The sequence below is a fragment of the Malaclemys terrapin genome, chromosome 8 (genome assembly GCF_027887155.1).
Source record: "Malaclemys terrapin pileata isolate rMalTer1 chromosome 8, rMalTer1.hap1, whole genome shotgun sequence".
Taxonomy (NCBI): Eukaryota; Metazoa; Chordata; order Testudines; family Emydidae; genus Malaclemys; species Malaclemys terrapin.
In genome coordinates this window covers 55,544,110-55,563,583 of record NC_071512.1, presented here as the reverse complement: position 1 = coordinate 55,563,583, position 19,474 = coordinate 55,544,110, and the positions used below count along the sequence as shown (strand labels likewise).

The window sequence follows — 19,474 nt, the reverse complement described above, 5'->3', positions numbered from 1 at the left end:
GTGCACAGTTAGAACACACACACTATAGGAACTCTTCTGTATTTACATTTAGCTCAGTCACAAACACCCCAACTCAGTAAGATAGACAGGGATATCACAGAATGTACATCGGCACATCCATATACTCCCACTATCCGTTGTGGAACAATCTGAAATGTTAGCCATCATCTTCCTCATCACCATCACCTTCTCCCTCATCACCCGTGGCCATCATTCTGGCACATCCCAAGGACTACATTTCCTTCTCCTACTACTCTTAGGCTGGGATGCAACTTTTATAATATGATATGCTGACAAAGCTATGTTTGATGCATATTCAGTAGGGATATTTCCCTTTTTCCTTATATGTATATCCTCACCTTACTAATTTTGGTGTGTCCTTCTCCTATAGGTTCGTATATCAACTTATTATCATATATGTCAATCCACTACCATGGGCCTCTTGTGGTTAGGTATCTACAGATGTAGCTCCTGTACCTGGTAAGTATCAGTTTGTTGCCATGACACTTTTGTAGTTGGGTCCTGTTCCTGTGGTCAGAAATTCCCCTTAAACACTCTATTTTCAGCTCCCCAATACTTGGGGTTTCCATTGGGCCATTTATCTGTGCAAAGTTTATCTGTCCAAAGCTCATAGGCCTAAAGCCTTATGCTAACTTGCTGAAGCTAATCTCTTACAGGATACAGGCCTGTAGGTTTCTTGCCTTACTGCTGGATATAGTGCAAAGCAGAATATAATGCAAAGCAGTGAATATAATAAAGGCAATCTAGCCCACTAGGCTACAGGGTAGGGTACTTGGAGCTAGGGTTTGGGTTGCTAAGGGTAGGGCTCCCATCCCTAGGGGGAGGATTCCTGTGGGTCGGGTAAATGGAGCTAGGGTTACATGACTATGGGTAGGGTCCTTAGAGCTAGGTTTTGTGTGGCTCTGGTAGGGTACTTGGAGCTATGAACACAAGAATGGCCATACTGGGTCAGACCAAAGGTCCATCTAGCCCAGTATCCTGTTTCTTGACAGTGGCCAATGGCAGGTGCCCCAGAGGGAATGAATAGAACAGAACCGGCAATCATCAAGTGATGCATCCCCTGTTGCCCATTCCCAGCTTCTGACAAACAGAGGCTAGGGACCCCATCGCTGCCCATCCTGGCTGATAGCCATTGATGGACTTATCCTCCATGAATTTATCTAGTTCTTTTTTTGAACCCTGTTATAGTCTTGGCCTTCCAACATCCTCTGGCAAGGAGTTCCACAGGTTGACTGTGCATTGGGTAGGGCTCCCTACTCCCCCAGGGTTAGGGTTCCTATGGGTAGGGCTTTCCCCCCAGGGTTAGGTTTCCTGTGGGTAGGGCCCCCTGCCCTAGGGCAGTGGTTTTCAAACTTTTTTTCTGGCAATCCAGTTGAAGAAAATTGTTGATGCCCATGACCCAACGGAGCTGGGGATGAGGGGTTTGGGGTGTGGGAGGGGCTCAGGGCTGGGGCAGGAGGTTGGGGTGTGGGAGGGGGTCAGGGCTCTGGGCTGGGAGTGCAGGCTCTGGGGTGGGGCTGGGGATGAGGGGTTTGTGGTGCAGGAGGGGGTTCTTGGTTTGGGGGGGCTTAGGGCTGAGGTAGGGGCTTGGGGCTTGGGGTTGGAGCACGGCTTACCTTGGGCAGCTGCCAGTCAGTGGTGCAGCAGGGGTGCTAAGACAGATTTCCTGCCTGTCCCAGCACCGCGGACCCCGCTGCGCCCTGAAAGCGGTCAGCAGCAGGTGCAGCTCCTAGGTTGAGGCGCACAAGTGGCTCTCGTGCGCAAGCATTGCCCCTCCAGGTCTCATTGGCTGAGCCAGTGCTCGGGGTAGGGGCAGTGCACGGAGCCCCATAGCCCCCACCACCTAGGAGCCAGATCTGCTTCTGGCCACTTCCGGGGTGCAGTGTGGTGTCAAACAGGTAGGGACTAGCCTGCCTTAGCCGGCAGCACCGCTGACGGGACTTTTAACGGCCTGGTTGGCAGTGCTGACCAGAGCCGCCGCAACCCATTGCCTTACATTCTGCCACCCAGTACTGGGTCGCAACCCACAGTTTGAAAACCACTGCCCTAAGGTTAGGGTTCCTATGGATAGAATAAATGGGGCTAGGGTTACGGTTGCAATGGGTAGGGCTCCTATGGGTGGGGTACTTGAAGCTTGGTTTGGGTTCCTATCAGTAGGCCTTCCTGGGCTAGGGTTCTAGTGGATAGGGCTCCCTGGGCTAGGGGTAGGTTGCAAATGGTACGATATAACCATAGGGTTAGGGTTCCAGTGGTTTGGGCTCCCCTGAGTGGGGTTATGATTTCAAATGGTAGGACGTGTCAGAATAGAATATGTTTCGAGAGATTAGGGATCTGTGCACAAGGGTATTGTTCCAGAGAATAGCACTCCCCAAACTAGGGTTCCAAACGGTAGGACGTGTTGGGATAGGGATTGGGTTCCCGAGGTGGTGCTCTCAGAGCTAGGGTTAGCAGAGGTGCAAGTAGAATCCATTTTTTACCAGTACGGGAGGGGGGGCACCAGCTAAGAAGGGACACATGACCTCCCCATGTGACCTTCCATGTAACTCCTCCCTGCCCCGCCCCCAGTCCATTGCCCCCACGCTCTCCCCGTCCTGTCCCCATGATCCATCTGTGACATTGCACACCATATGTTTTTTGGAAATCTGCTTTTAAGTGTGAATATTACGTAACTGGAATATGCTTTATGCAAAAGGTCTCTTGTAAGGTATCATTACAAAGCTTATAATCTACTGAGTGTGTTCATCCTATTTGTATGCATGTATCTTGTATCTGAAGCTAGAAATATAAAGTATAGCTCTAAGGTCCTATTGTAACTATGCAAAGTGTGGGCCATTGATGGTGGTTTAGAATCTTGATGGCTCTCATTGACTAGGACAATTGGTTGTAGATGGTTTATTTACCCGCAAGCCTTCCTGTGGACGTGTAGGTCAGCCCGTGGGTAATGAAGAATGAGGTCTTAGAGTGACATGTGACCATGTCACATGATACTGGGATCCATCTTAAATCTGATACTTTTCCATTTAGAAGGAGGATTGAGGACCAGAGAGACACAAGATTCCTGCCTTGTGCCAAAGCTATAAAAGGGGGTGGAACAGAACAAAGGGGGCTGCCAGTCATGAGAGAACCCCTAGTTACTACCTGAGCTAGAACTAACAAGGACTGTACTGGGGAAAGGATTGGGCCCAGACTAGGAAGGAGTCTAGTTTGTGAAAGAAGCTTATTGGAACATCTCTGAGGATGAGATTTTACCTGTAATCAGTTTCTTAATATATTAGGCTTAGACTTGCGTGGTTTTGCTTTATTTTGCTTGGTAACTTACTTTGTTCTGTCTGTTATTACTTGAAACCACTTAAATCCTATTTTTTATACTTAATGAAATGACTTTTGTTTATTAATTAACCTAGAGTAAGTGATTAATACCTGGGGGAGCAAACAGCTCTGCATATCTCTCTATCAGTGTTATAGAGGGCGGACAATTTATGAGTTTACCCTGTATAAGTTTTACAATTTACAGCCTCTTTTTACAATTTATGTCAAAAACCTAGTGCTGTGAGCAATTTTTCAGAAACCAACATTAATCCTGACATATACATAACTTGAATGGTATGTTTCAAAGTTCTAAAAACGATGCTTAAGTGATTTAAAAAATTCCAGCTTTTTAAAACAACTACTTTTTAGAATCATTAAAAAAAAATCTGCACCTTTTAAAGAAAAACTATGGTGCAATTTGTTTTGACGTTCCCTGTGATATACACATGACAGCAGTTTGTCATAAATAGAAGTTCAGCAATGTAAAGCAAGTTTTTCTTTTTTATTAAATAAAAGTTTTTATACTTAAATTTAAGCAAAGAATATAAAGAGATGTGACGTCTATTATAACAGGAGTTAAAGTAATTTTTACATGGTTTAAGCAAGATTTGTTTTATTCATTTAGTGGTAAAAATTGTGTCTGAATTTCCATTTATATATGTCAACCAACCATTTTTGTTTGTTTGTTTGTTTTTTGTTTTTAGTGGCATGGGGAAATCTGCCTCTCTTGCGGGATTTGCAGGTTATTTGTGTGGTTGGGAGCAGGATAAAAATGCAAGAAATAATGTGGGGGAGGGGAGGAGTGGATATTGCAGGGCAGGGAGGGATGGGAAGGGGACTACACTAGAGCTGGGATCGACACTCTGAGATCGATCCACTAGTGGTCGATTTAGCAGGTCTAGTAAAGACCCACCAAACCGAGTGCATATCGCTCTCCATTTGATCCCTGTACTCTATCCCCAACAAGAAGAGTAAGATTTGCTCCTGTCGACCCCCTGCGGTGTAGACCCCGCGGTAACTTGACCTAAAGTATGTCAACTTCAGCTATGTTATTCACATAGCTAGAGTTGCACAGCATAGGTCGACTTACCGCAGTAGTGTAGACGTAGGCTGCAAACCAAGGGAATTATTAAATCTGGGAGACATGGATCCTGCTTTCCAAAGCAGCTAGTTAGGCTACGTTTCGGGCGATAAGTGAAAGTGCACTGCCAAACTCACCTCCCTCTTCCTTCCCCAGAATGCAAATGCAACTTCCTTCCAAATCTTCAGCAGTGGCCTGAGACTAAAGGCGGAGTGGCAAAGTCGACAACTAAGGCACGAGCAGACTCTCTTCACAGCAGCAGGTAAAGAGCTTTGCCTGTCAGCCCTTCTAGTCAGATGAGCCGCTGTCTCTCCCTCCCCCTTTGTCACGCAAGCAAGCGGAGCCAAACTGGCCGGGTCTGGAGTCTGCATTGTGCGAGCCTGAGCCAACAGGCCTCAAAGCTCAGGGGAGACTGACTCGCTTTCCATCCCCAGTCACTGTGTGTATTGTGAGCCTGCACTGTGCCTGGAGGAGATCCAGGAGGGAGCGACTCTCCAGGACGGAGACACATGCTTCCTAGTGTGCTCCTGTGTGCTTGGAGGGAACACTCCCTGGTCCCCTGGGAAAAGTTACTGAAAGCCAGCATTCCTGAGCTCTACTTCCCTAACTGCCACTGAAATCAAGGGTTAAAAATTCCTGCAGTCCACCCCTTAGCAGGGCAGATGAATTATGCTGGGAGCCATCCTCTACCATATTTCAACATCTATCCATCCATCCATGCATGCATCCTCTTGGCTGTAAGCACTGGACTTTCTAAATGTAGTAACCCTTTTCCTCATTCCGAGAGCGTGTGGCAGCACTGCCTGAAAAAGCAGCATGTTAGCTAACTCCCACAAACACCTGCCCTCTAGGACATGAATCAGGAAAAGAGGGCAGAATAGACAGTATCATAGAAGCATGTTGTCAGTAGGACTGTGCCGGTGCTCAATAAGTAAACTTCTGAATCTTTGTTCTACCCTTTTTCAAGACTCTTGTTTCCCCCCCTCTTTATATGTTAAGACTCTTGGTAATAGTTCCCCTAACAAGGCTGTAGCTTTTTTGATGGCTTGGAGAAGAGCCTTTTATTTTTACTGTATGTCTCCAAAGATGTAGAAAATAAGCATTGTGAAGTTACTCAAACATACGTAAGCAACTTTTACATTGCTTTTTAAAATTTTAAAAACTTTAACAAAAACTGTGATAAGTGACTTGATTCATTTCTCAGAAGATAATCAAGCTTATGTGAATTAAACCTTTCCTGTAAGACTTTGCAGCTTCTCTGCCAGTTTCCCTTTAAAAGAATTCTTTTCTGTCAGACCCACAAACAAGCGAGCCCAGAAGGAGCTAGTCCTTGGTAAATGTCTTTAACAACTGTCACCTTTGACAGTTAGGCTGAATTTTATTGTTCTGTAATGGCTATAACTTTTCTTTAAAGGGGAAAAGAAGTTATTACTTTTGTAACTCAGTTTCTTTTCCTTCATAAGACAGAACAACAACAAACCTTAACTGGAATAAAATACCCTTTGATCCTGGAGAATATTCATTAGAGACCTTTTTAATTTCATATTGTCCCATTTCCCCTCCTCACATTATATAATGCTGTGAGCCCTTACTCGCATTTGATTATGATATGTCTAAATTTTAACTAATGGCCCATTTTATATCTGGGGGGAAAAAAATCTTAATGTACCCACTATTCTTAAAGACTTTCTGATAACGGCCTGTCAGTGATAGGTGTGCCTCCAGACCCTGAATTCCTTCCTGATTGACCCCAGAAAACGATGAAAGGGTCCAGAAAGTCTAACAGACAAATATGGACTTCTCACTGGGCAGAGAGGGAGCAGGGGTAAGGTGGAACTTTTTGTCTAATACTACTTTCTGATTGGTCTCTTGACAGGGCTAAGGACATAGCCACCTGTAGGTTTCCGGTATAGGGTGGTGTTTATGTGACCATGGCTTATTTGCATTGTAGTGTCCAGGAAGTGGATCTCTTGTGTGGACTGGTCCAGGCTGAGGTTGCTGGTGGGGTGGAAATTGTTGAAATCCTGGTGGAATTCCTCAAGGGCTTCTTTTCCATGGGTCCAGATGATGAAGATGTCGTCAATGTAACGCAAGTAGAGTAGGGGCGTTAGCGGACAAGAGCTGAGGAAACGTTGTTCTAAGTCAGCCATAAAAATGTTGGCATACTGTGGGACCATGTGGGTACCCATAGCAGTGCCGCTGACTCGAAGGTATATGTTGTCCCCAAATCTGAAATGGTTGTGGGTAAGGACAAAGGGCTGGTCTACACTGGGGGGGGGATCGATCTAAGATACACAACTTCAGCTACGCGAATAGCGTAGCTGAAGTCGAAGTATCTTAGATTGAATTACCTGGGGTCCACACAACGCGGGATCGACGACTGCGGCTCCCCCATCGACTGCGCTACCGCCGCTCACTCTGGTGGAGTTCCGGAGTCGATGGTGAGCGCGTTCGGGGATCGATATATCGTTTCTTAACGAGACGCGATATATCGATCCCGGATAAATCGATTGCTACCCGCCCATACGGCGGGTAGTGAAGACGTACCCAAAGTCACAAAGCTCAGCCACTAGGTTTGCCGTGACATTATCGGGAATACTGTTCCTGATGGCTTGTAGTCCATCTTTGTGTGGAATGTTGGTGTAGAGGGCTTCTACATCCATAGTGGCCAGGATGGTGTTTTCTGGAAGATCACCAATGGATTGTAGTTTCCTCAGGAAGTCAGTGGTGTCTCAAAGATAGCTGGGAGTGCTGGTAGCATTGGGCCTGAGGAGAGAGTCTACATAGCCAGACAATCCTGCTGTCAGGGTGCCAATGCCTGAGATGATAGGACGTCCAGGATTTTCAGGTTTATGGATCTTGGGAAGCAGATAGAATACCCCTGGTTGGGGCTCTAGGGGTGTGTCTGTGTGGATTTGTTCTTGTGCTTCTTCAGGGAGTTTCTTGAGCAGATGGTGCAGTTTCTTTTAGTAACCCTCAGTGGGATCAGAGGATAATGGCCTGTAGAATGTGGTGTCAGAGAGTTGCCTAACAGCCTCTTGGTCATACTCTCACCTATTCATGATGACTACAGCACCTCCTTTGTCAGCTTTTTTTATTATAATGTCAGAGTTGTTTCTGAGGCTGTGGAAGACGTTGTGTTCTGCACGGCTGAGGTTATGGGGCAAGTGATGCATTAAGTGTTTGGTACATATAATGAAGGTCATGTGTATTGTGCAGCAAGTTTAACCTAAATTTCACAGCAAGACCCATGGTTTCTGTGGCACTATAGTGCTAACTTCTGTAGTGAACTGAAACTTCTGCAACAGCATCTGGAAAACGTAAAAGTTACAGAGAAGCACAGTAGCTGGATCTTTCTAATACACTTACTGGCAGTGAATAATTAAATTTCCTCATTATGTTCCAGAGTCAACATTCAGTTAAGATCAGCTTCTGTTCAGATCATATTCGAAAGGTTATCTTCACAGTCATGATGACAGAGCCATGTTTTTTGAAAATTAAAAGATTGGAATCTCCTGCACTCTTCTGTACAGAGAGTAATTCTGTAGGAACTCAAGCAGCTTCAGAATTGCAGAATACACAGCCATATTTATATAACCCAAGTACCCTCAACAATATCTAATGACAGAGTAAATCAGATTACAGACACCCTTCCTGGGGTGTCTTCTCCCCACTGATAAGCACACCCAAAAGTACCGTGCACTTGCTTAAAGGTACAAACCACTTTTCCCACCCCTACCAATTCATTATGATTGTCAATCTGTACTGATAAGAAACTCAGAACCAAATTAGCAGGGGCTGTTGCATGTGGACCCAGAGGAAAACTGATATAATCCCCCTTTCCCTCCCCCCCCCACACAATCACTTGTGGCTCTGAAAACCATGTGGTGTAACCTTCACCGTCCTGTCTCTTACAGATCAATAGACTATCACTAAAGCTGCAAGTTTGTCACGGAAGTCACAGCTACGTGACTTTCCATGACCTCCGTGACTTCTGCAGTGGCCGGTGCAACTGGCTCCTGGTCAGGCAGCCCTTGGGCCCATTGCAATGGCTGCTGCTGGGGCAGTCTCAGGCCACCGCCTCTCCCCACCCAGTAGCAACAGGAGGAGTTTGGATGGAGGAGGTGGGCCTCAGGGCTGGGGGCTGGGGGTTGGGCACGGGAGGGGGTGAGGGCTCTGGACAGCATTTTCCTTCGGGGGGGGGAGCTCCCCAGAAGCAGTAACGTGTCCCTCCCTCAACTCCTAGCTCAGTGTGTTGCCTCTGCTCGCAGGCACCACCCCCGCAGTTCCCATTGGCTGTGGTTCCCGGCCAATCGGAGCTGCGGAGCTGGCAGCGCTCGGAGCTAGGAGCTTGGGAAGGGACATGTCGCTGCTTCCGAGAAGCCAGGTAGGGAGACTGCCAGTCCTGCCAACCCCTCTCAGCCCCCCAGCACCAGTGGGGGTCCCGGGCTGCTCTCACCCGAGCACTTGCGGCGCCCTCCCGTGCCACCCTCCAGCACCCATAGTGTGCCCCCGTACCAGCCCCACCAAGCACCTGCAGGCCCTCCCCATGCATCCGTTGCACCTGCCGGGCCACCCCCGAGCACCTGCTGCTCCCCTGAGCCTCCACAGACCCCCACTCCAGCACCTGCAGTGCCCCCCGGGACGTCCGCCTCACGAGCAGCTGCAACCCCCTCATGAGCACCCGCATCACTCCCAAGATTTAGTCAAGGGTATTGTACAAATCATGCACAGGTCACGGGACGTGAATTTTTGTTTACTGCCCATGGTCTGCCCATGACTTTTACTAAAAATACCCATGACTAAAATGTAGCTTTAGCTATCGCCTATCAAGCACAATTGTAAAGTCTTAAGAGTCAGTAAATAGGTTTGTTTTCTCTCTTTGCTAATCAGGTGGAATATGTGAAGCATGGAGCCCTTGGAGCCGGATAGTGCTGGTGTACTTCATGAGCAAAACTCCATTCATGTGCCGACAACAAAGGACTGACCAATCCGTGCCTTCCATCTTAAAGGAGAGCCCAGGAAGTACATTCTATTGAAGAATCTCCATTTGAAAGGGACACAGAACAAGAGCACAGCCACTTATCTTAACAGTCATGGAGGCCACTGGTAACAGCCAGGAGGAGGTATTGACCTCCAGAAATGAAACAGCAGCAGACAAACCCTCTCTGCTAAACTATGCTGTCCAAAACCATTCACTAGAGACAGTCCGGCAGCTGTTGGAGGAAGGAGCAGATGTTAATTCCAAGGTAGAAGGTGGTTGGACACCTCTGCACAGCGCTGTACGGGGTGATCAGGAAGAGATCGTTGATCTTCTGCTGGAGAAGGGTGCTGATCCGTGTGCTAGGAAGAAAAACGGTGCCACTCCCTTTCTTGTAGCAGGGATAGTGGGAAATGTGAGACTTTTAGAGCTCTTCCTGTCTAAGGGATCAGAAATCAATGAGTATGATGACAATGGTTTCACAGCTTTTATGGAGGCTGCTTGGTATGGGAATGAGGAGGCCTTAAGATTCTTGTACAGTAATGGGGCAGATGTGAATTTGCGGAGGGTGGTTAACGAGGAGAAAAGGACATTGAATAAAGGGGGGGCAACAGCCCTGATGGATGCTGCCAGGCAGGGCCACCTCTCAGTCGTAAACTTTCTTGTCAGTGAGATGAAGGCTGACATTAACATCTGTGACAACCAGGACAGGAATGCTTTAATCCATGCCTTCCTTCCAAGTGATAACAAAACAAGGGAGTCAATTCTCCTGATAGTTCATTTCCTGCTGGATTGTGGTGTTGACGTGAACAGAAGAGATGAACATGGGAAAACTACCCTCATCCTGTCAGTCGAGATGCGAAGTCTGGATTTGGTGAAAGCTTTATTGGAGAAGAATGAAGTTGACATCAATGATGCTGACAGAGAGGGCAAAACAGCACTGATGATCGCTGTAGAGAAAAACGATTATGAAATAGCAAAGCTACTGTGTGAAAGGGGGGCAAGGACTGACCTTGGGGACCTTATTGGGATTGTCAATAGGAAATACAATAAGAAAATGGCAGATCTGCTTCGCCAGTACGGCGCCAAGGCTGGTCCAAGTCAACCTCAAGATTGGGAACCCACCAGCAAACGCTGGGGAGAGCAGCTGAAGTTTCTCTACAATATGTATCGTCCTATGATTGGAAAACTTAAAATCCTCCAACATAATGATTTCAGGATTCAGAGAACCTCCCAAGGGGGCATCTACCTGGGACTCTATGATGGGAAAGAGGTGGCTGTGAAAATATTCTGCATTGGCACAGAAATTGCTAAACAAGAGAAAATGTGCCTTGAACAATGTCTGACCAGCAACCATTTAGTAAAGCTTTTTGGTGCTGAGGAAAAGAAACCTTGCCTGTACTTGTGCCTCTCGCTCTGTGAGAAGAACCTTGAAGAACACCTGAGTGCATCAGAGAATGAAGTGAATTGCAAGGGTGTTCTTAAGACACTCTTTGAGGCAGTTCAAGAACTACACATGCTTGGATTTGGCCATCAGGATCTACACCCACGTAATATTTTGATAGGTTAGCTTGTGTGCTCTTATCATTCTTATTCTATTCTCCTATTGCTCATAGTTGAGAAAGCGAAGCATTATAGAGCTGACCGTATATGTCACAATGTAGAGATATTTATGCACAGAGAGGGTGTGTGTGCATTATTGCTCATGTAGTACAGCAGCCATAAGTATCACATTAGTTTTGCCCTCCTACTGAGAGATCAGGTCATCCCCACTGAATAATCTACCAGAGAATTCTGGGGTCATGCGAATAATTCAACTAGGTACCAGAGAAAAGGAGCATAACACACAGACAAACAACAGGCTTAACTATTCCTGTTATTTTGTCAGATGCTGCTGGTAAAGTTCGCTTAGCAGATTTTGATAAGAGCAAAAGATTGAGTGAAGGACAGAAGGATGATGTTATAATCGAAGACCTGAAGGTAACTTTCCATTAAACCAATATTATGTTTCCGATTACCCCTCACACCCTTTGTCTTTTGCTTCCCTCTTTCTATTCATTTATTTTCTTTGCTTTCTTGGGGCGAATCAGCTGATCTTCCTGCATATTCAAAAGGAAATGTATAACAGCTTGGTTTCTGGAAATTCTGATAGCACAAGAGACCACAGTACAAGGAAGTGAGAGTGATTAGGAACGAAGATTTTCTCTGACTCCTGGAAGTCACTTCCTGATTTTGCTCTATGCTTTCAGTGTGGTGGGCTCTCTAATACAAACACTTCATGAAGTAATTGCAACCATACACGTACACACATGCGTACACACACTCAGAGTGCTGATTTCAGAAGATAGTTTCTCTGTCTCTGTTTCTCTTTGGTGGGAGGTTGTGTGCCCTGGAATGAAACAGCCATTTGTTCTCATACTCAGGCGCTCAGAAGGCTGGTCCTGTATGTTGTAACAGTGGGTAAGGTCCCCTTTGAGGAAAATGATAGACACAATTTGGATTTTAATTGTTCAGAGGATGTGCAAGACTATGTGGAGATTGCAGACCTTAGGGAAAGTCTGGTCTTCCCTGATGAAGGAAGCCCAGTTGAGAACCTGCTGAGAGACTTGATCCAACATCCCTTTTTCTGGAGCAAGCAGACGTAAGTACCATGAATGAAAATTACAGACCCTCAAACAGCAGATTTACAAGCTGTCCCATTCTGTGCAGTGCAGCAGGATATCCCCAGTGTGCCTTTGATTCCACAGCAGGTACAGGTTCCTGAGAGACGTTGGGAATGAGAGCGATATCAAAACACGCAACACCAAGCATCACAACAATGAGAGTGAGATTCTGAAAGCTTTGAATTGTGATGAGCACCCTTTGCAGCAGTGGACTGAGCAGGTAAGCTGTTTTGCTGTGGATGCGCAAGGGGAAAGCTTTCTTATAGGACTTACAGGCCCCATTTTAAACCTTAACTGGAAGTGTCACTCCATCCCTATCCAGACAACATGGAGGCAAAATCTAACCAAATCTAGGAGATTTAAAAACTACCATCACTGTCTGCTGGAGTGGTGTACCCGGAGCTTCCAGAGAGTGGTTTGTAGACATCGCCCTAGCGACTCGCTGCTTAAGTTGTGACAAGCCTTTTAAATGGAGAAGGCGGTTAGAGTAATTTGCCCTGTGTTGGACTGCAGCTGTGAGGGTGTGCAAAGGGAGGAAAAAAGAGGGAACTTGTTAAAAAGCATTTGAGCTTGGAAGGTGCTTGACAACAATGGCAATGAGTGCAGTACAGAAGAATCTTAGACCTGGTTTACACTTAAAAGTTGTATCTGGGTAAATAACTGTCGGCTAGGGCTGTTATTTTAGCTGATGTATTTGTACTGGTATGAGCCCTAATGTGGACACAATTACATCAGTATAAAGGTGTCTTATACAAGTACAGCCTATTTTGCTTCCAGAACCAGAATAAGCTGTACTGATACAAGGCACTTTTCTATGGATATAACTGTCCACAGCAGGGGGTAGGTTGCTGCTTTAATTATACTAATATAGTTAAAGTGACAAAACTTTCTAATATAGACAAGCCTTTAGAGAGCTTTCACTTATTTAACGAAATAATATATAAAGACTAACATAGGCATCCATCCTAGGCCCATGTACCTCACAGTTTCAGCACAGTAAAAAATCACAGCTGGACAGTGTACCACCCAGATCCTCTGCCCCAGTTCTGTCCCCTTCAGACTCTTCCGTGGTGTACACGGGATGGAGGGCTGCCCTAATGCAATAACTGAGGATTCCTCTTGGACATAGAAATATCCAGGTGTCATAAAAAGAATGTAGTCAGCTCTGACAGTTGTTTCTAGCCCTAGGGTGACCAGACGTCCCAATATTATCGGTACAGTCCCGATTTTAGGGGACTTGTCCTGCGTCCCGACCTTACATTGGTCAGGACATCTGGTCACCCAGAGGGGGACCGCAGCAAGCCGGCGCCGCCGGCGCCACTCACCTTTTCTCCCTGGGCCCTAGGGCAGCGCGCAGCTGAGCTCCCGGCGCGGCGGCGCCAGCCCACGGGGCCCACCGCCTGGCCAGCAGGAGCCTGCAGAGCACAGCCCTGCCCCGGGCACACAGAGAGGCAGCGAGGCGGTCTCGCTCCCCTGCGTGCTGCAGCGGGGTGGGGCTTGTAGACTCCGGCAGCGGGCAGCGGTCGCCGGGCAGAGAGCCCTCCCGCCCCTGCCCCCCTCCCCTCGACCCAACCCGACCCTAGGAAGGGGCCAGAGGGACTGGGAGGGACCTGCCTGCTGGATGCTTCCTGGGAGCCGCTCCAAGTAAGCACTGCTGGGCTCACTTGGCCTCCTGGCAGGTCCCTCTGGGGGGGCTCCCCTCAGCCCCACTGCCTCAGCCCCCACCCTGACCCTGTTCCTCAGCCTCCCCTGCAGTCCCCCCTGTGCCCCCACCCTCAATCCACTGCCCTCAGCCCCCACCCTGACCCTGTTCCCTCAGCCTCCCCCGCAGTGTCCCTCCTGTGCCCCCCACCCTCATTCCACTGCCCTCAGTCCCCCTGAACCTGTTCCCTCTGCCTCCCCCGCAGTCCCCCCTGTACCTCCCACCCTGAACCCACTGCCCTCAGTCCCTGCCCTACCCCAAATCTCTTCTTCAGCCTCTCCCGTCATCCCATCCCCATCGCTCCCCCTGCTGTCCCACCCCCTCAACTTCCCCCCATTCCAGTCCTGCTCCCCTCTGTCTCATCCCCTCCAGAGCCTGTCCCTCTCCCCAACCCCCCAACCCTCCCCAGCCCAGCCCCACTCTACACAGCTCTCTACCCTGTCCCATTCATGCTCCCCTCAGCCCCTACCCTACTCCACCCATCCCAGTCCTGTCCCATCCCCCTCAGCCCCCCCGACTCCCCCAATCCCAGTCCTGTCCCGCTCAATTCCTCCACCCTGCTTCCCCCGGTCCATCCCCACACACCCACTGACTTCCTCGACCTCCCTCCCCCCAATCCCACTGGCTGGACTCACCCCCGTCCACTCAGGACATGCAGGAAAAAGAAGCAATGGGCTTAAATTGTAGCAAGGGAGATTTAGGTTAGACATTAGGAAAAATTTCCGAACTGTAAAAGTAGTTAAGCACTGGACAAATTACCTAGAGAGGTTATGGAATAGCAGTCATTGGAGTTTTTTAAGAGGTTAGACAAACACTTGTCAAGGATGGTCTAGTGTTGTTATTACTCAGTCCTGCCTCAGTGCAGGGGTTTGACTAGATGACCTGTTGATGTCCCTTCCAGTCCTACATTTATGTGATTCACACTGAATTGCCTTGTGCCACTTTTTCTAGTAGTAATGGCACACAGTTCTCTGACATGCAGGTTTATAAAATTGTAGTTAATATACAGTTTAGAGCATAGCAGTTTTAAAGCTCTGCATGTTCGGACCAACTGAGCTGAAAATTGTGATCTACAGTATTCAAAACTATTAAGATGTGGGCTGAAATAAAATCAGCATGAATTGCTCAACAATATCAATGGAATCAGCATTGCACTGCTATATATTGTAAAACATTACACTGAAATCTTGCAAGTATTACATAGCACGCCGCCTTGCCCAAGTGGTAACTAAGCATAATATCTTCCTGTTTCAACATTCTTAACTTGTATCCCATAGCTCCTAAAAGTTTTTTTTTTTTTCAAACACTGAATACTGCTAAGTTATGAGTTTTAACAGGTTTTTTTTCTTTTAAACCACAGCACTGAATGTTATTCTAAAATTGTTTTCCAAATATTCTTAAACTCCCAGTTTATCCCCTGCTGATGTTCATTGTGAAAAGTATTGCAGGTCTAATAATAATATTTGGCACTTTTGTAATTCACTGTCCAACTTGTGTTTTGTGCCCTCCTCTGGTGGATTTTTAGAGGATAACTGTATGGCTATCAGCTAATTCAGACTGGATATAAGGCATACCTTTTCAATGATGAGAGTAATTAATGATTAACAATATACTAAGGGTCATGGTGTTTTTCTAAAAGCTTTTTCTAAAAGCTATCCTCTAGGAATTGTTTTGGGAAAGTTCTATGTCTGTGCTATACAGGCGGTGAGACCAGGTGATCACCGGATCCCTTCTGGCTTTATAATCTCAGAACTAGGTACATCAATTCACATGCAAAAGTCTCATTGAATTCAATAGGTGTCCTTGCCCTATGGCTTGTGGTGCAAGCTGCAGCAGGGGCTGTACAACCCGTCTCACAGCTTCCTAGGACCCCCTCTCGCAACTTCCTAGGGTCCCCTCTCATGGCTCTGTGCACGTGTCTGTCATTGTCGTCCTCTCCCCCTCCCCCCGCCCCGCTCGCCCAATGTGTCCTGATATTTCACTCTTGCGATCTGGTCACCCTACCTAGCCCCCATGGGGTAGGGAGCGTTGCTGGAGTGGAAATGAGGATGGCCAGGGTACTCTGAGCTCTGGGGATCCTCGGACAGTATTGTAGTCCATATGGACCTTTCCAAATAGTGTCACAACTATGAGAGTGAAAAGGTGATACAAAACCACCTTTGTCCCTCTCACCCAGTAGAACTCAGACACCCCTGAAGATCTAGCGCTAAATCATGATGACAGCCATAATAATAATCATGCCCTTTTATCTCTCAGCCCTGCTTTTCCCCAAATGTCTGTGCAAAGAGAAGGGCATTTGGGAAAGAGATGTGTTGTGTCCAGAAGATTAACAAGTCCACACCCTGGCGAACCCAGTGAAGAATCAAATTCCAGATCCAGGGCCTTTATGGTGAATGGCCTGCCATCAGCTCTCTTCTGTTTAAATCCGGGTATTCCAACTGGAGTGGCTCTGCTGGGGACCGAGGAGATGTGAGAGGGCGGTCTGCCCCTTTAAGGGCCAAGAGGCCTGGCCCAGTCAGCCCTGTTCAATTAGCCCTGGGTGTTGGTCTTGAAAGGAGGAAAGCCCAGCAGTTGAGGGCTGTCTGGGGAGAAGAGTGGACAGGCTGCTCCTACCTGAGGGCAAGAAGCTTGGTTGAGGGCCAGGAGCTGTCTGAGGACTGTAGCTGGCCAGAGCCCTTTATAGCAGGGTTGGCCTGGACTGTATTGTTGGGTTGACCAGGGCCAAAGTAACCATTGTAGGCATTGAGACAGTCCTATTGCAGTTGGGGCCCGCCTGCAAGGAAGGGGGCTGGAGGTTGAGCCCAGCTGGGCTGAAGATTCCTTTGTTTTAAGTTGTCCTTTGCCTAAAGGACTCTTACCCCAAAGGGGTCGAATTCTCTAAGGGGGCTTGGCCGGTGGGCCTAGTCATAGCTAAGGCTGGAGTAGGCTGAAGAGCACGGTGGGGAAGCTGAGACAGAGCTGCTGCAAGGCCACGCTGCACCGAGAGGGGGTGCTCTGGCACGGTAAGTCTTGCATGGGAGATCTCTCTAATTTATTTGTAACTTTAAAGGCTAAAATTAGCACCTTGACATCACCTGGAAACTCTCAGGCAACCCGTGAAACTTGCAGAACCCTGGTATTACGTGCTGTTGGCATGTTCTGCTGAACAAGCAGCTGCATTTTCCAAGTGGTCTCTAGATGTAGTCACATGCAAAGTGCATTAACACAGTCTGTCGTCAAGGTACCAAAGACCTGAATGTGTGCAGCAAGGCCTGCATCCCAGAGAAAAGGCCACACACCATACTGGGCACAGATGGCAAAACGTTTTCTGATAGCTAGAACTCCTCCAGAAAGGTTAATACTTGGTCTGCCTTAAACCAAGACAACATTGACTCAACCCTATAACTTAAAGGGCCTGGTATCACAGTGCTCTGCAGCATGGGTCAGTGTCAATGTGCAAGGAAAGGGGGAGACTTAGACTTCTCCCACTGCATATACCCTCTTCTTGGGATCTTCCTGAAATGAATTGCCCCAGTGCCCTCTGCACTAGAGTGGGGCACCCTTCCTAGCATCTGGAGAAAGCAGGGATTTTGGCATGTTCAGACATGCTTCTCATTTCCATTACAGATGTGAAAATACCAGAGATGCAGCCCTTAGTCATAAAAACACAAGTGAAGGTTTTTGGAGTTTCCTACTGCACATGCATATAACATATATGTACCGTTATTATATTGTTCGCCAGCAGCAAATGCTCTCCTACAGACTGAGAAGTTCTTTTCCTTTTAAATTGTCCTCCGAATTGTTCCCGGCTTTCTTATAATTTCCTTTCTGAGTTGTGATGAAACATCACATATTTGATCTCAACTTATTAATATTTCTTTTTTGGAGAGCTGGAGAGCCATGTTTGAGTTATATGCATGTGAAAGAGTAGACTTTCTGTTTTTTTAATCTATTTTTCCTTTTGCATGCAGATAACAAAAACCAGATAAAACCATAGAAATTTTGTATGCTGTTAAGCATACATTTTAATATAAGTGCCATAAAATATTGCTTCATCTTTGAGAAATTTGTGTGCATGATAGTTCTGCAGAGTGAGACCGCTGCAGCCAGGGGAGGCTGTATTTTGTGATGTGTGAATGGGATGGAATAATCCAGAGTGTTTATTTCAGATTGACAAATTGGTTCTGGACAGCATGTTGAACCCCTTCAACAACAACAAGAAGAACCAGAACAAGAACAAGAAGAAACAGTATGAAAACTATGTCACGGACCTACTGAAGTTCATCAGGAACATGGGCGAGCACTTTGACGAGAAGGAAGAAAAGTAAGTGATTGCTTCACAGTCTGTACCAAGGATGAATAGTCCCTGGGAATCTTTGTCTGACTGTAAAAGGCTGCGAGTCCCGGTAGGTTTAAGACAGGAATCCCTTCTTCAAAAGGACATGCTACTATTCTAGGAGGGTAAAAATATGGAGGGTGTAGGAAAAAGAGCGTTTCCCGGTACCCCAGCATGTTATAAACTAAAGCGTGTCCAGGTTATGAAGGATAGCTCCTCAGGCAGCACAGTGCTGTGTACTTGCATAGAATAATGTTATGTGGATACAGTGTATCATATTATGAAAGTCACAATACTAAGTGCCAGGCTGGGTACTCTAGATAACCCCAGGCTCACCACCCAAAGGCAGTTTACATGATCAAGATGCTTCTGGGAACTAGTTTTTACTTCCAGATCATCACTGTGGTCACCCATTGATCAACAGCTCTTGTTCCATGGGGCCATTAGCCTCTCCTCCCATCCGCAAAGGAAGTTCGTTTCCCAAGTTCAGTGGTGCTTTTAGCCCATGCTCCTCTGCCCACTTTGCGGTGAGGAGTCAGGCTAAATTACTGCAGTGTTGATAGTCCTCCAAACCCTCCCACGTGGGCCCAGAAGGACAGACAAGTTCTCCCACAACTCACTGGGGAATAATCGTAGAGCAGCTCTGCTTACTGCAGCACAAAGAACCGTAGGATATGATTCCAGAAGTCCTAGCAACACACAGAGAGAAGTGCAACAGCAGTGAGAACACAGTAACAAAGTGTGCTTTGCCATGTGGCTGCAGTGCTCACACCCTGTCTAGGCTAAGCCAGGTTCCAGTCACCCATGTTATCTCTGCAGTGAAGACATGCCCTATTAAGGTGCTTTGACTGTATGAGGATTTTGAAAATAATGAGATAAATGGCCCCTCATCCATGAAGAGATTAGTCCCATGGGATGGAGAAATAGAAGGATAGTGGGAGAGATTGGAAAAGGCAGAATGTCTTAGATCAGGAAGATAATGGATATTCTTCTTTGAGTGCTTGTTCATGTCCATTCCAATTAGGTGTGTGCACGTTGCTTTCACAGACATCGGAAACTTTTCCCCTTAGCAGCTCCCATGGGGATGACAAAAGAGCCCCCTAGAGTGGCACTCTTATGGCACTGTATATAGGACCCTGCCAGCCCCCCCCCCCCCCCCCCCCAGTTCCTTCTTACCATTCGTGACGGCGTTGGAACGTGCTCTCTCGCTTGCAAGTGATCCCTTAGCAATTCAGTTTTTACCAGTTAGACAGTTGTTCTTATATAGTTTATAAGTTACTTAGGTACAGTTTTAGTTAGAGGTGACTGGGATTTAGTTCCAGGCACCAGCCTTGGGCTGCAAGGCATGCCACAAGCCCAGGAGTTTAAAGCTTGCATACCTGCCTCAAGTCTATGCCCAACA

General features: G+C 47.1%; 1 protein-coding gene across 5 annotated transcripts in view; it reads left to right on the top strand.

Moving 5' to 3' along the window:
* Window positions 1-19,474, top strand: part of LOC128842591 (2-5A-dependent ribonuclease-like) — a 39,807-nt gene that overhangs the window by 8,342 nt on the left and 11,991 nt on the right. For 2 of the 5 annotated variants that reach the window (XM_054038735.1, XM_054038737.1), the window contains exons 2-6: window positions 9,305-10,957; window positions 11,281-11,372; window positions 11,816-12,033; window positions 12,140-12,275; window positions 17,906-18,060. In XM_054038735.1, the coding sequence (XP_053894710.1) occupies window positions 9,508-10,957; window positions 11,281-11,372; window positions 11,816-12,033; window positions 12,140-12,275; window positions 17,906-18,060 (2,051 nt within the window). In that variant the 5' untranslated portion in view covers window positions 9,305-9,507. Of the gene's footprint in view, window positions 1-391; window positions 481-4,567; window positions 4,674-8,481; window positions 8,536-9,304; window positions 10,958-11,280; window positions 11,373-11,815; window positions 12,034-12,139; window positions 12,276-16,013; window positions 16,319-17,905; window positions 18,061-19,474 lie in introns of those variants that run through there. The other 3 variants (XM_054038734.1, XM_054038738.1, XM_054038736.1) reach the window with 3 other exon arrangements.